Source organism: Enoplosus armatus, chromosome 16 (genome assembly GCF_043641665.1).
Source record: "Enoplosus armatus isolate fEnoArm2 chromosome 16, fEnoArm2.hap1, whole genome shotgun sequence".
Taxonomy (NCBI): Eukaryota; Metazoa; Chordata; class Actinopteri; order Centrarchiformes; family Enoplosidae; genus Enoplosus; species Enoplosus armatus.
Window position 1 is genome coordinate 21,942,363 of NC_092195.1, and position 15,086 is coordinate 21,957,448.

The 15,086-nt window shown below is 44.4% G+C and overlaps 1 protein-coding gene across 1 annotated transcript; it reads left to right on the forward strand.

The window, feature by feature from the left end:
• Positions 1 to 59: 59 nt before the first annotated feature.
• Positions 60 to 7,464, forward strand: rfx5 (regulatory factor X, 5). Its single transcript, XM_070922338.1, has 11 exons — positions 60 to 85; positions 2,448 to 2,602; positions 3,363 to 3,396; positions 3,477 to 3,559; positions 3,666 to 3,788; positions 4,089 to 4,205; positions 4,625 to 4,703; positions 5,193 to 5,391; positions 5,836 to 5,918; positions 5,996 to 6,139; positions 6,340 to 7,464. The coding sequence occupies exons 2-11, from the start codon at positions 2,481 to 2,483 to the stop codon at positions 7,462 to 7,464; spliced, it is 2,109 nt and encodes a 702-aa protein (XP_070778439.1). The 5' UTR covers positions 60 to 85; positions 2,448 to 2,480.
• Positions 7,465 to 15,086: the final 7,622 nt, after the last annotated feature.

Consider the following 15,086-nt stretch of genomic DNA (forward strand, 5'->3'; position numbering starts at 1 on the left):
GTTGGCTTTGTAGTCAGGCAGACATAACAAAGTCGTCCAATCACAAAAAAATCTGAAAGGGGATTTTTGCTGTATCTTGGCTCAGGTACTTTCTTTTTCTTTTTTAAAATAAATACTCAAATGAGACTCACCGAACCGATCATACATTAATACCAGAATAAATTAACTATTATCGGGAATTATTTTGAAATTACAGATAGCGTGTTAAAACATGTTTAATGGGTGTTTCAGTGCTTGCTAGCTAATGCTATCTGATGTCAACTAGCTAGGCTAGTTAGTTAGCCTCTTTGCTTAGCAGCGGGCTTCTAGCTAGCCACGTAGGAACGCGGCAAATGTCAACGTTAGCCAAACTAATGTTACTTTCTCTTATGGGAAACAGTTTTCTCAGTTTCTATGCATTTGAACTATCGTCAAATCTGCTTGTAGTGATTCCAGCTAACGTGTTGAAGTGTCGCTGCCTCAGTCAGCTAATGCAGATGGTGTCTGTGTTGTCCGCTAGCCAGTTAGCTCGGCGGTAACATGTTGAGCTGGGTCCGTGTGTGTGTGTGTGCGTGTGCGTGTGTGTTGTAATAGTAAATGGCAGGCACATGACCACCGGCGCTACGCCCGCTGTAAACACGGCAGTCAGACATGACACGGGGAGCACGACTGTCACATTTCGGCCGCTAGCACATTTGCATTTCCAGCTAACATTAGCTGGTGTGTGGAGTCAGTGTGGCCGGCGGCGGGCTGTGTTTTACTCCACAGAAACATGCCTCCCGCTCCGGTAGTAGTAGTAACGTTTAACGGCACCGTGACAGCCGGCATGTGTCACTACCCGGCAGCCAGTGGGCCTTTTTCTACCGGATGTCAGCGCAACACGGGGCTGAAATCTGAGCTTTAAAATGTCCTATGATGTTCAAATTCAGTGTGCTGCAGTGACAGAAGAGAGGTGGGAGTGACCCGTCTGTCTGTCTGTCTGTCTGCCTGTCTGTCTGACAGCAGTGTTATTGTTCCTGTGCGGAGTGAAACCATCCAACAAACTCGTGTAATGCAACTAATGACTATTTACAGCATTGAGTTATCTATATTTTTTAATCAATCATTTAAATCCAGTTTTCTTATTCCACGAGTTCAGAATCAGAAATACTTTATTGATCCCCGGAGCTCCCATTCAAGATTAGAAAGTAGCATAAATTTAGAGCTAAAGTATGTACAAAATATAAAAATAAGAAATAGAAAATAAAAAATAAAGATACACAAATATACACATTAAAATATTTAAGTGAAAATAAAAGTAAAAAATATAATATATACAATAACAATGTATATGCATGTGTATATATATATGTATTGCACTGTTGTGTATGACATATATGTATTTCACTGGCACATTTAAAGAATAAATAGTGAGGTAGTATATGAACAGGTGAAGTAGGTCCAGGTTTCCAGTGTCTTCCTGAGTGTCTGACACTCAGAGGCAGGAGTTGAACAGTCTGATGGCCACAGGCAGGAATGATTTCCTGTGGCCCTCCGTTGTGCATTTGGGAGGAATGAGTCTCCCACTGAAGCTGCTCTTGTGTCCGACCAGTACGTCATGGAGAAGCATGTGAAGCATTGTCCAAGCTGCGGGGCATCTTGGACAGCATCCTCCTCTCTGACACCACCGTCAGAGAGTCCAGCTCCACCCCCACAACGTCACTGGCCTTGCGGATCAGTTTGTTGAGTCTGTTGGAGTCCGCCACCCTCATCCTGCTGCCCCAGCATGCAACAGCATAGAGGATAGCACTGGCCACTACAGACTCATAAAACATGCTCAGCATAGTCCAGCAGATGTTGAAGGACCTCAGCCACCTCAGAAAATGGAGACGGCTCTGGCCCTTCCTCTAGAGGGCATTAGTGTTCTTAGGAGTTGCTGTAAGGTTGTTAAAATCATCTCATTCCAACCTGTCTGACAGTACAACAGTATTTACAATATGCTGTCTCCTTTCCCAGCTGTAATATGAGCTCACAGATGGAACTATATGTCTTATATATATATATATATAAGACTGTATATGTTTATTTACATGGGAAAATAATGGTTGAAATTGCAACAAAAAGAAAATCTTTTTTGTTTTCACTTTTTTATTTTGGCTTACTGTGTGTAGCTTGATGGTCAAAAACGTAGATGTATAATGTATAATTTGATTTTCTGCCAATCAACTATTTTTTTCAGCTCTACAAACTACACTGTGAAGTATATTTGGAACACTTAAATTTACAGTTTATGACAACAGTTAAATTTCTGAACTTCTGAAATCTGAACTCAAGGTCCATTTACGAGCTTTTTCTGGAGCTTTCAACAACATGTCATGGTTTTCTCCAGATGACAGTTTGCTCAGTTGTTGTGGAGATGACTCGTCGTCGTTGTATTAAGTATGAAAGTAAGTATTGTAATTGAGTGTTTTTGTCCGTGTCCTCCTCAGATGGTGGTACTCAGCACTGGTTAGTTGGTCCAGATGTCGGAGGACCAGCGGCACCAGCGGGCCGAAGCCTCCCGGCGGGAGGAGGCTGGTCTGGAGGCGGGGGAGGGCGACACGGAGCCCAGCATGCTGCTGCAAAAACTCAAGAGCAACATCTCGTAAGTAGGCTTGGCTGTGACATGCCCGCTGAAAACCTTGTGAAATAAGGCCTTGAAGGTTTTGAAAATACCTTTTAAAATATATCTCATAAGTTATTCTCAGTTCTCCAGATCAAAACACCCCAAGACAAGGATCAATATGACTGATTAGGGCTGGGCGATATGACCAAAATCTGCCATCACAGTATATGTCATTTTATATATCACGATACAGTAATTGTTCTGTAAATTACAATTTCACTCTCCTCCTCCATGTTTTCTTGCGGTTGTTAAATGTAGCTATTAAAGTGGCCAAAGCACCATATCTTTCATGTATATGACTTCTAAAAAGAGATACACATTTGTTTATTTAGTCAAGGAAGTTGTGTGTGTTTTGAATTCATGTTGACATCATATATATATATATATATATATATATATATAATTTCAGTATGACAATATTCTTTATTCATAAATAAAACAGTTTTTGAAGCAGCTGAGATGAATGAAGAGTTTAAAGACTTTGCTTCAGTTTTAAAGTTAATAAAGTCCCGTCGTGATTTTCGGATGTTAAGCTGCCGTCTTGTGGTGAACTTGTTGTGATCATCGAGGTCGGACCACAATGAAGCGATATTTAGCTTCAGGCTGATAAATGTCAACGCTGCTCAGACTGTTTGAAATATGGTTGACTCTGTAGAGTCCTCTCTTTGTAGTTTAATACTCCCTCCCTGCATGAGCCCCCCTGAGCACGTTCCTGATTGGTGTGTTCTCTGTCTTGCAGTAAGAGTGTTCAGACCAAAGTGGATCAGATCCTGGTAAGAACCAAACTTAACTCAAGTCAATGATGAAACAGCAGATTAGTGATGTGTGCGAGTTGTTCTGTTCTGTTTAACAGCAAGATGTTCAGCGTTTCTCCGACAACGACAAGCTGTACCTGTACCTCCAGCTGCCCTCTGGACCCAGCTCCGGAGACAAGAGGTCAGACCTGTTACTGTTGAACAGATGTAGTGTTACAGGAATACAGCAGGGTGTGTCCTACTGACGGTGTGTGTGTGTGTGTGTGTGTGTGTGTGTGTGTGTGTAGTGGTGGTGACTCCAGTTCGTTCAACACAGCCGACCAGCTTCACACCTGTAACTGGATCCGCAGTCACCTGGAGGAGCATTCAGACACCTGCCTGCCCAAACAGGACGTCTACGAGACATACAAGTCAGAGGACACACCAGTGACATTTCATGAAGTTATATGTTGGGTCATGTAATCCCTGACTGTCCTCCTGTCTGTGTCTCTGTCCATCTGACTGTCCTCCTGTCTGTGTCTCTGTCCTCCTGACTGTCCTCCTGTCTGTGTCTCTCTCGATCTGACTGTCCTCCTGTCTGTGTCTCTGTCCTCCTGTCTGTGTATCTGTCCGCCTGACTGTCCTCCTGTCTGTGTCGCTGTCCATCTGACTGTCCTCCTGTCTGTGTCTCTGTCCTCCTGTCTGTGTCTCCTCCTGTCTCTGTCCTCCAGGAGATACTGTGAGAACCTGCAGCATCGTCCTCTGAGCGCTGCCAACTTTGGGAAGATCATCAGAGACATTTTCCCCAACATCAAGGCCAGACGGCTCGGCGGCAGAGGACAGTCCAAATATCCTTTCACCTGCTGGACAGACACACAGCGTCCCTCGGGACAGAAGGACACAGTCACTGTTTGTGAATCTGTAGCTGACTGAATATGATATGTAGTTTGGTTTGTTTCTTTCAGGAATCGTCCTGTTTGTTGACAGCAGCCGTCAGCCTCTCTTTGTTTTTGATGATGTTCTCCACAGAACAACATGTTTCATGTTGCCATGTGCAGGATATGAGGCTCCTTTTGTGCCACACTTTAACGTTAGTTGTGATTCGTAAAGGGACATTTGCATGCAGGTGCGCATGCGTACAGTTTTATAAACCTGGTTGTATTTTAGTTTGCTTTAGATCCTGTGTTTGATAGATGAGTGTGTCGACACGCTTTGTGAGTCTCTGTCAGGGTTGCTGGTTGAGTTTCCTAACCTGCCCGGCTGATACGTACTGTTATAGCGGCATCAGGAGGAAGACGGTGCTCAACATGCCTCTGCTGCCCAACCTGGACCTGAAGAATGACCCGGTACACACACACTTTGTCTGATAATCAGCATAACAGCGTGATGCATTTCTGTCTGCAGCTCCATCAGCTGACACGCAGTTGTGTCTGGCCTCAGTTTGTTGCAACAGCAGTTCTTTGTCTTTTTCCAGAGAAAATCCAGAATCGAAATAATCTGTCAAAAATCTATGATACTGCTTTTACACCTGACCCCTGAATTTCAAGGCCACGCTACGTTCACTGCCCCACAGGATTTTCAATTTATGTAGAACAAGAAGTTTGTGGTGTCTGAACATCATCACAAGTCTTCATTTGCAACAGACGTCATTCTTCTTTATTTATCAACAAACTGATTCTTATGGAAATCTGTTGTGAGAGCTGACCTCCTTGTTGGCCTACAAAATGACATCATCACTGGACGGCCATCTTTGCTGAACAGACAAATATAGCTATAGCTTCACCAATAGAAACTGAGCCTTGTTGACGTTTCCTCCTCTTCATCCTCATGTCCAGGCTGAGCTGACTGAGCTGGTCCAGACATACAAACAGGAAGTGACAGAGGCGGCGTGCGAGCTGATCTGTGATTGGGCGCAGAAGATACTGAAGCGTTCGTTCGACACAGTGGTGGAGATCGCTCGTTACCTGATCCAGGAGCACATCGTCAACCCTCGCTGCAGCCAGGCCGAGCTGGTCACCTCGGCAGCCCTGGCAGGTGTGTGTGTGTGTGTGTGTGTGTGTGTGTGGTGATGGCTACACATGTGCTTATGGAAGAGTCACATCCAGGTCGGTCACATTATTGTCTCATTACTCAGTAGGCAGTGATGGACGAAGTACTCAGATCCTTTACTACAGTAAAAGTACTAATCAAGGACTAATACCACACTGTACTGTTACAGCAAAAATCCTACATTGAAAATGTCACTTAAGTAGTAAGTATAATCAGGAAAATGTTAATTTAAAGTACTTTTATGAACCTCTGTTGAAGAACAACCCTCTTCATGTCAGAATGTGACACAGACATGAGTAGAGATCATAGCTGACGTTTGGATTCAGCCTCAGTTTCTGCTCTTAGCTGCATTATCACATGATCAGAAGGTGACTGTAACACAGATGTTTGTCTGCCCATCTGTCTGTCTGCCCGTCTGTCTGTCTGCAGGAGGTCCAGCCAAACCCCACAAGGTCATCAAGAAAACGCCCGTCATCTCTAAAGCTGAGAGCGACGGAGCTGCTGATCAGAAGGTGCTCATGTGTTTCTGTCCGATCACTGATCACAGATCAGCTGTCACTGCTGCTCACTGCTTCCTGTCTGTCTTTAGAAGGATCTTGGAGACTCTTCCTCCTTGTCTTCATTGAAGTCGCCATCTGGAGACAAATCAGCTGCAGCAGCCAAACCTTCCTCCCTGGATGCTCCGCTCCCCCCCCCCTCGTCCTCCTCCTCCTCCTCCTCTCTGTGTCCTGCGGTAGGTTGACGCCTCCACATATCTGCACCTGCTTTCACCTCCAGCACCTTTTGATTTTGTATCTTTTTATTATTTGTCTGTGAAAAGATCACAGAGGTTTCTGTTTCTTGTACCAGTCTTTGTTTACTCAGATACAGTGTTTTATTCCACAGTACCAATAAACAGATCAATAAGTAACATCAATAACTGATGTGATGCAGGTGGAAGCCTTCATGAAGCAGTTACCCAGAATCCTCCCTCGGAGCTCCATCCCTGATAAGACCCAGCTCTCGGTCCGCTCCTCTCCACCTTCTCTGGCTCCCAAAGACGCCTCAGGTATCGGGGGGGCGTCTGGACCCGGAGGCCCAGCTGCCGCCGCCGCCGCCAGCGGTGGTGGGGTGAAGGTCATCGCCATGGCGACGCTGCCCCAGCAGCAGGGCGGGCCTGTCCCAGTGATGATCCTGCCTCAGGGCTGCCTGTCGTACGAGAGGGAGAATGTCGCCCCGCCACCACAACAGCCACCACAGCAGCAGCAGCATGCCCCTGCAGCCCCCACCTCTGTGGTCCAGAAAGCACGAGGGAACGTCAGCAAGCGCCCCCTGGAGGTGATGTCAAGTGGTGCTGTGTCCGGTGGCTCTGCTCCCAACGCTCCTCCGGTGAAACGGAAACGTGGACGACCAAGAAAACCGCGTCCAGAGGACGTCCTGCCTCCTCCTCCTGCTGCTCTTCCTCCCCAGCCTCCCCCTCCTGCGCCTCCCTCCCACCCCCCCATCATCACCTCCCTGACCGGCGGCGTCATCCAGAAAGCCTCTTCCTCTTCCTCCTCACAGCCGGTGCTGGAGCTGGTGATCCAGGACCAGTCGGGGCTGGTTCTGAGTCCCCTACCAGCGGTGTCGGACCCGGCTCACCGGCTGATGGAGCACCGCGGGGTGGTGGTGCAGTGTCAGCCGGGCGGGGCGGTTGAGCCGGACCGCCACAGCAGGCCGCTGCTGCTGTTCCAGAGTCCAGGGAACTCCAGCTGGGAGCTGGCGGCGTCGGGACGGACCCCGATGGTGGAGGTCATCCAGAAAGCTCCAAGACCAAGCAATAACAACAGCAGCACTGCTCCTCCGCCTATAGCACACCTCCATCCTCCTCCTCCTCTTCCTCTGCCCACGCTGCATGAGGAGCGGGGGGAGGTGGAGATAACGCTGACGCCGGTGGAGCTGCACGTCAACCCGCTGCTACCTTCCACCTCTTCTTCTGCTGCTGCTCCTGACCCCTCTTCCTCCATCACTGTGGGGAAAAGTGAGGAGGAGGAGGCAGGAGAGAGCAGCAGCACCTCTTCAAAGAGAGAGGGACACTAGCTCTTATCACTCCTCGTCTTTTTTATCAGCCCCCCCACCTCACTCAGCTTTTACCTCGCTTGCAACAAAGCCCCGCCCCCTTACCTCTCCTTTTCCTTATTGGTGGAAATCCCAGATTGGCGACAGCAGATAGCCAATTGAGGAGGATAAATGAAGCCAAAACCTCGACTGTCGTTCCATGGGCTCCCATTGCACTTGTAAAAAGACGCTTTTAGAACCCTGTGATTCTTTATCTGCATGTCTGTCTGTCTGTCAACTGTGGCTGAAACCAGAAGAACGACTCCTCAGGTGGCCGGACCTGAAATCAAATCTCTTCCCTGCTTCCTTCCTTCCTTGCCTCCTTGTATCCTTCATCTGCAGACTTCTCATTTTCTGTGGTGAGGTTCGGTCGTCTGCTGCGTCGCTTCCGCTGCTTCAGATTCGTCGATTTATAGAAAAAAACACATTCAAGAAATGATATAAATGGTGATAGTGATATAAAGGAAGGAGGGAAGATGACAGACTAGAGGAAGAGGGGAAGGAGACATGTATTCAGTATTGAATCAGGCCCCAGACAGAGTTCAGCCTGAAGTGGATAGATACAGTAGGTACTACGGGTCAGAGCCTTGTGAAGGTTCTTTGTGCTAAACACGAAAAAATGACCTCTTTAACAGAGTTTCGGCCTCGATTCACCTTCAGTTCATGGAAATACTAAAAACTGATTTCAGGATGCTGAGCTGAAAGCTTTTGTCATCGCTTCAGGTTTCTGAAACATCGGGATGTTTAGTAACTCAACAAAACGTCTTGCAGAGGTGATGATGACGTCCGGTTAACGTGTTAAAGAAAAGCTGGAAACGGTTTTCAGTTTGAGTTTTGGATTGAATGTGAATCGCAGCTCGGCTCTGCTCTCTTTAAAGAGCTCCTCTGTTCTAAACAGCTTTGGTTTGTTGTGTTCGTGACGGTGTTTAGTTATTTCTGACCGTGTGTGTGTGTGTGTGTGTGTGTGTGTGTGTGTGTGTGTTTGAGAGAGAGACAGGCAGGGACGAGACAACACTTCAAGCCTCTCATAACTACCCATCACTCAGATCATTTGGTCTGAGACTCATTTCACTGAGTTTGTTCATGAAATTCAAAACAAACACCTGATGTCAGGTCCAAGTCTGTGGTGGGCGGCAGCCATGTTTGTCTGTTTACCCGTCGTCTTCTGCCGAGTGATCAGCAGGGCTGGGTGTCTGTTCAAATCCTTCTTTACTAGTGCAGATGCCATTTTAGTACCAGGCACCCGAAGCCAGTTCCATTTTGGATCTGGTTCCTGTTTACCTCTTATTGAACCGTTTATCTCTCCTGTATTAGCAAAGAGTTATGTACAAAACATTCAGGTTCCTGCTTCTCATTTTAAGCTGCTTCCACTGTTTGGCATGATTGAAATGAATTCTATCAGCTCTACATAATTAACTTTAATTCTGAGAGACTTCTCCATCTGTCGCCTGGTTAACGTTCTGCAGTCGACATCTGTTCTCGGCATAAAGCTCCACTCTGTAACGGCACTGTAGGATCAGGAGTATGGAAGTTCATTCACAACAAGAGATTTGAAAGAACACAAAGCAAATTGTGAGCGCTGCTCAGTCTGCAAGTCAACGTCTGAGAGCGCACAGGACGCTTGAGATGGATGACATGAATAAAAGCCTTTCTAAGTTATATGTCAGTATACATTGTGATATAATTCACTTTCTGGAAGATTAATTAAATTAAACAAACCAGATAGGCATGTTTGTTTTTTGGCTAATCTATCAAATACATACCTGACGACAAATTGAAGTACTTTAGCACACTGATGCAGTACTAAAGGAAGCCAAACTTCTCAAATGTTAAAGTTTGTGTTAACACAAGCGACCGCACAACAGCTTTGAATGAAAAACACTCTAAAACTGTAGGAACCTAAATGAGGAACTATGTGATCAAGAATCAGTCAAAAGATTATTATATGAACAGTTCCATATTTGATAGTCATCGCTACAGACACGGCCCTGCCCACCACAGAGAGACCTGATGGTGTTTTTAAGACGTGATTTTACCTCGAAACTATTTGACCCTGAGTTCTCTCGATGCCAAACTTGTGAGGCTGACATTAGCACTTGCATGACCGCAAAAAGCCTCCAGCTGAGCTCGCTGGGATACAAACGTCAGTGAAGAAGTCAACCCTTGTTTGAAGTTTGAAGTTGGTCCTTTCCTGTTGAAGAAAATGGCGTCAGCTCAGGCACAAAGAGCGAAGCACAAAGTTACCTGCCACGTAGCGTGAAAAACATGTTAAAATGCAGTAAACAAAGATGTATTATTGAGGGATATTTGCAGAAAATTAGCTTCTGTAGCACTGAAGTGTATTCTACATGATTAGCCTGCTAGCTGGCTTAGCTGTTGATGTGTGTTGCCATGCGCCCTTTGCACTAACTCTTCGACCACCTCTTGATCACTGACGCACTGGATCAGCAATGTGACATCACCATGTATTAGACATAATCTGAGATGTTTTTGACTTTCCCGTCAACTCATCGTGAAGTCATTTCTCGGACGTGACACTAATGTTCGCTTGGCTTCAAGCTCAGAGACACTGAGGTTGTCAAGGCTGTTTGTCTGTTTGCTGCTCATGCCAACTACCCTAGTTCTTCTTCTGTTTATTTCAAACAGATGGGAAAAGTAGAGCGCATCACTTCTGTTTCTGCAAGAAACAGCACTCAGACATCAAGCAGTGATTGGAGAAGAGAAAATAGAGCAGATGTCCAAACACAAGCAGTTTTGGGGAGAAATGATCCTGCTGAAAGTGACTCTACACTCAAATGTCCTTTTTCTTTGTCACTTGGAATAATCTGTTTGATTTATGGTGAAACATGTTTCGTCTGTAGTAGTCTTGTCCTCCCACTTCTAATTAGACTAATTACTGTCAATTAACATTTTGTTTGGCCACAAACTAATGAACACCTGTTTAGTTTCCTGATAGTTGATTTATTGTGTGAAGTGATCGTCTTTCTGCTGATGATCTCATGCTGTGCCAGCAAGTAAAGGAAAAGTATAAAGACAAAATTACTTTCAAATATTACTGATGAACTGTCCCTTTAGGTTACACCCCAAACATCCAGTACCCAGTACTGTAGCCCTTCATATACATTAGAAAACCCTTTCTCAAAGAAAAGTAAAGAAAATACAACGAAAACTCAATGAATTTAAATGGTATTGATGGAGAAGCAGATGGTTTCAGTTCATATCCTCCTTCGTCAACCAGGAATGTGCTGAATGTTTCCTCATGAAGCCTAAAAGCTGCTTGTGTTTGTCAGTCGGACAACAGACCAAACTACCAAACTGTTGAAAGGATTTGCTCCTCCTCTTCGCTGACCCTCCATCGTCATGGTAATGTCACACTGCTGACGTTTGATCTTCACTTCCGCCAAACTGCCTCTCGCTCTGTGTGAGGGCGTCTTCTTCATCGTTGGTGCTATAAACTGCAGGGCACTGCGCCCTCGCTGTCGTCCATCCTGTGGTCACACATTTATACAGAAACTCCATCAAGGTGTGAATACAGCTGTGTGTGTTTTGAGTGTGTGTCCTTGTTTCCCTCCGTCCTGTGACGACGAGCTTGGGGTCGGTTAAAGGGACGCCGAAGCATGTTATGACTGTTAATACGATACCTGTTGCATGATGGGAAAGTGAGTTTAAGCACTTGTCCTTTGCCATGAAGTGAGTGCAGCCTAACTTACATGCTAGCTGCTACAGCACTGCCCATAATTTATAATTAAAATGAGCACCAATGATGCTAATACGTAATTTTTTATCACTAAAGTGAAGCCAGTATGTAAAACTAAACGTGTCAGCCTCCCTTTAACCTCCGAGCCTCAGCCCTTTTCAGGCAGGACTGAAATAAATGAAAAGTTGCACTGTTAAGTTAAAACGAGAAGTCCTTCTATGTTGTATGAATTTATTATATGCATTGAGAAAATACATTGACAATTATTTATGCGTGATGTAACTTTATGCTTGCACTCGCTAGAGACCGACTGAGCAGCGCCAGATTTATTTTTTATCGCAAAACTTTGCTGTTCAGCATTCTGTTGTGTTAAAGTTGAGGTGACTGGACGGATTTAGAGAGACTAAACTAGACAGACGCTTTAAAGCAACGTTTCACTTGATGGACGACGTCTACAGCGACAGGAAGCACGTCTGTAAAGGCAACTCGTTCATGACTTGACGTCTGACCGCGTCTAAAGGCAAAAGGACTCGAGTCACATGACCTGGACTCGAGTCATAACTGGTGACATTAGACTTGCTGTGACACAATCATAGAAGACTTACAGCTTGTCTTTGACTAGTGACTTCACTGGACTTGATATCCTCCACAGCCTTGTTGGTCTTTACTTGGGACTTGTTGATCGTGTTGAGTTGACAAGAACTTCATTTGAAGCATAGTGAGGCCTTACTCCTGTAGGGTCAAAGAAGTGAGAGCAACTCCTTAAGTTACCTGTCAGGTTGTCCAACAAGTTGTCATCAGCAGTCCTCACTTTCTGATTGGGTTTATAATTTTTAACGCCCTGTCAGATATCCACAGTGTGGTTGAAAAGTTGCAGTGTGACATTACGGAGGCCTAAGACAGACAATATTAATCCAGAAAGCAGTGAGCTGTATCCCAGCCCTGGTATAAGTGAAATGTTGCTTTTAGTGTCTTGTTGGGAAGCTAGAATTGATGTAAAAGGTTCAGAGAAACCTGAAACCTGAGGTAACACAGCAGCTGGGTTCCCTCTGCAGGACCTGCTGGGCTAAACTGGGAATATGAAATACGTTTGGAAAAGTTCTGGACATGAAAAGACGTGAAAGAGATCCAGAAGGAGTTCAAGAAAGGGTTCAGTGCAAGTCGGTGATGGAGGAAACGTCAGTTTGGACCACTACCTGGGCCAACTGGACATTAAATATTTCCTGTGGACACTGGTTTGGAAAGGGACTTGAAGTCCAGCAGCTTTGTGGAAATCTGCATCCAAAAGGAGAAATGGTTCAAGGGAAGTCATAAATGGCATGGATCCCCAGTTAGGCCTAGTTTGGCTCTTTGACTGGGAGAACTGGACGAACTGGGCATACTGTTTCTTTCATTACTGTGGAAGTTTAGATCCAAAATAAATCAGAGGAATGGTTCATGGAAAGTCAGTTAACTGGACGTGTTGAGTTCCTGCAGAACCTACGTGAAAGTTTGGAAAAGGTCTGGAAGTTCAGCTGCAGTTTGAAAGTCAAGTTCTACAATAAGTTTGAGATTAGAGTCCATGATGGCAAGAAGCCCCAGTTTGGTTCAGTTTGGCCCTTTAACTGGACTGACTGGGCCAGGTGGACATGTAGACATGTACATTCCCTAAAGAAAGGGTGTGAAGGTTTAGCAGGGTTGTGAAAGTCAAGATCTAAAAGGAGTTTGGGAAATAGTTTAGAGCAAGTTAGTGATTACAAGAAGCAGTTTGGCTCATTTTAAGTGGAGACGGTCATGGGAATCTTTCACTGTGGAGCCGTGTTGCTCAAAAAACAAAACCATAAACGGGTCAGATAATCAAAGATGAAAGGATCGGGATTCGGGTAGCGGTGCGTTGACCTTGAAGGATCAGACTCAATGACACAACGTCCTCTGATGTCACTTCCTGATGTCTGTGGTGTTTAACGCTGCTACGTGCAGCATTTTTAACTTCAACATATTGTTGCTAATTTAGTTGTCGTACCTTCGTCTGATTTCATTTCGTTATTTTACAAATTAACATTAATATGATTTTAGTTAATAAGTTAAAATGGCGCTCAAATCAGTTTTAAGTGCCGTTCATTCACGTTGAATTCAACCGACTCAGAACGACAACAACTACAGGTCGAGTGACGTGGCGTTTCATTCTGCTCCGACTGCTGCTCTGAAGTCTGAAGACACTGTGAGACGCATTGAGGTCACATGACAGTCAGGTGATCGCCCCTCAGGTGACACCGACCCACAAGAGATTAAAATGCAGAAGAAGAAAGTTTCTTTTGATTAATTATTAAAGCTTTTGATTAGTTTCTTCTGAACGCTGACGGAGTCCGATGAGCGGTTTGAAGGTGAATTGGCAGTTAAGGTGACGAGATGACGAGACGCTTGTACGACCGAGCTGATCGAGGTCAAACACTGCATTCATTGTGGTGATGATGATGGTAGTGGTGGTTAACTCCCAGTCTAAAGTGAAAGTAGCCCTGTTTCCTGTCAGAGACCCACTCAGTTTTTAAAATTTGATCTCTAAATCTCCTTTTTCCAACTGATTTTCCAGATAAAAACAATTCATGTTGAGAAAAAAGGGAATTCTTCATTTTGTTGCCCAGAGTGAAGCCTTCCAGGCGCTGCTACTTCTCAGGCTCAGGAACTCTGGGTAATGAAGTCCTCAACAGTCCATAGATGAGAACCTGAGTGGGATTCTGACATCAAACATGAACATTCAGAGCTTCATGCTGCCATTTTCTGTTCACTCAGTGCAAATAAGAGAATCTCAATCAAGTTGTTTTGCCGTCAGTGTTTTTACTAAATCTAACAAGAGTTTCTCTTATTGTTAATTTATCTTTTTTGTTGGTCTTTTGTTCTTGTTGATGTCTGTCTTTGCTATTTCATACAGTTGTACAGCTTGTTGATGTGCAGATTTTATTATTATTATTATCATTATTGCTGTCGCTAAGAAGATCTTTTAAGAATATCTTTGCTTTGTGGAAGACGCCGCCGGCTTCCTGCATGGTTTCCCTGTGATTGTTTGTCTGTTTTTGTATCTTATTAACTTTAAAAGTGTTGTTTTTCTTTCTCTATAACTCGCTGGCTTTTGTGTTTTTTTTGCACTTTACTTTTTTAAATTAAATATTGAAGTTGGGGGTCGACATCAGTCCAAAATAATGAGCCTTCCCCCGTTTGCTCTTTGGTTTGGAAACCACAATAATCAGTGAAAGCACCTTTACTTTACCTGCGCGAGTCACACTTTGTTTTCCTGGAGCCTGTTTTGTTTTTGTTTGTTTGTTTTGTTGTTTGTTGTGAAGAGAAACAGAAAAGAGACAGAGGACAGAAGCCAGAACATTAATGTGAATCTATTTTCCTACGCTGACTGACTGGAATAAAGGAAGTGACGATCACTGGCAGAACAGAGTCATGTCAGTTTCTCATCCTGTCTCTCCTTCTTTTCCTCTCTCCTCTGTTGTTCCCTCTATCAGTCACTGGGTGGCGCTCCAACAGCGTCTCATCCTGTCTTCCTGAAGTAGAAACAGGTCGCTCTACTGGATTTAATACACATGTAAATATACAGATATACAAGATATATATAGTAAAAATATAATTTCATTGTTATATAATGTTATAAAGTGTACAATAATTAATATTATTTTCATTGTATTTTAGAAGGATTTTCACAAAAAGACGAAATAAAAATGACAATCTTTACGAAATCCACATGAAAAGTAATAAAAGGTCCAATTTATATTAATTAAGATGAAATAGGAAATGGTCTTAAAGGGAACGTCGTATTTATTTTAACTTTAAAAAGGGAAATAAAGTCATTTTAAATGTGAGGTTTCCTTCAGGAAGTCCGTCAGATGGAGAGCAGAGTGGGTGGACCCTCCGGGATGTGGACGAG

What these genes read in the sequence shown, in the direction of transcription:
- rfx5 (XM_070922338.1), top strand. Translation starts at nt 2,481, where the DNA reads ATGTCGGAGGACCAGCGGCACCAGCGGGCCGAAGCCTCCCGGCGGGAG. An exon ending in CCCAGCTCCGGAGACAAGAG is followed by an intron (nt 3,560 to 3,665) that starts GTCAGACCTGTT and finishes GTGTGTGTGTAG; the next exon opens with TGGTGGTGACTCCAGTTCGT. An exon ending in CCTCCTCTCTGTGTCCTGCG is followed by an intron (nt 6,140 to 6,339) that starts GTAGGTTGACGC and finishes GATGTGATGCAG; the next exon opens with GTGGAAGCCTTCATGAAGCA.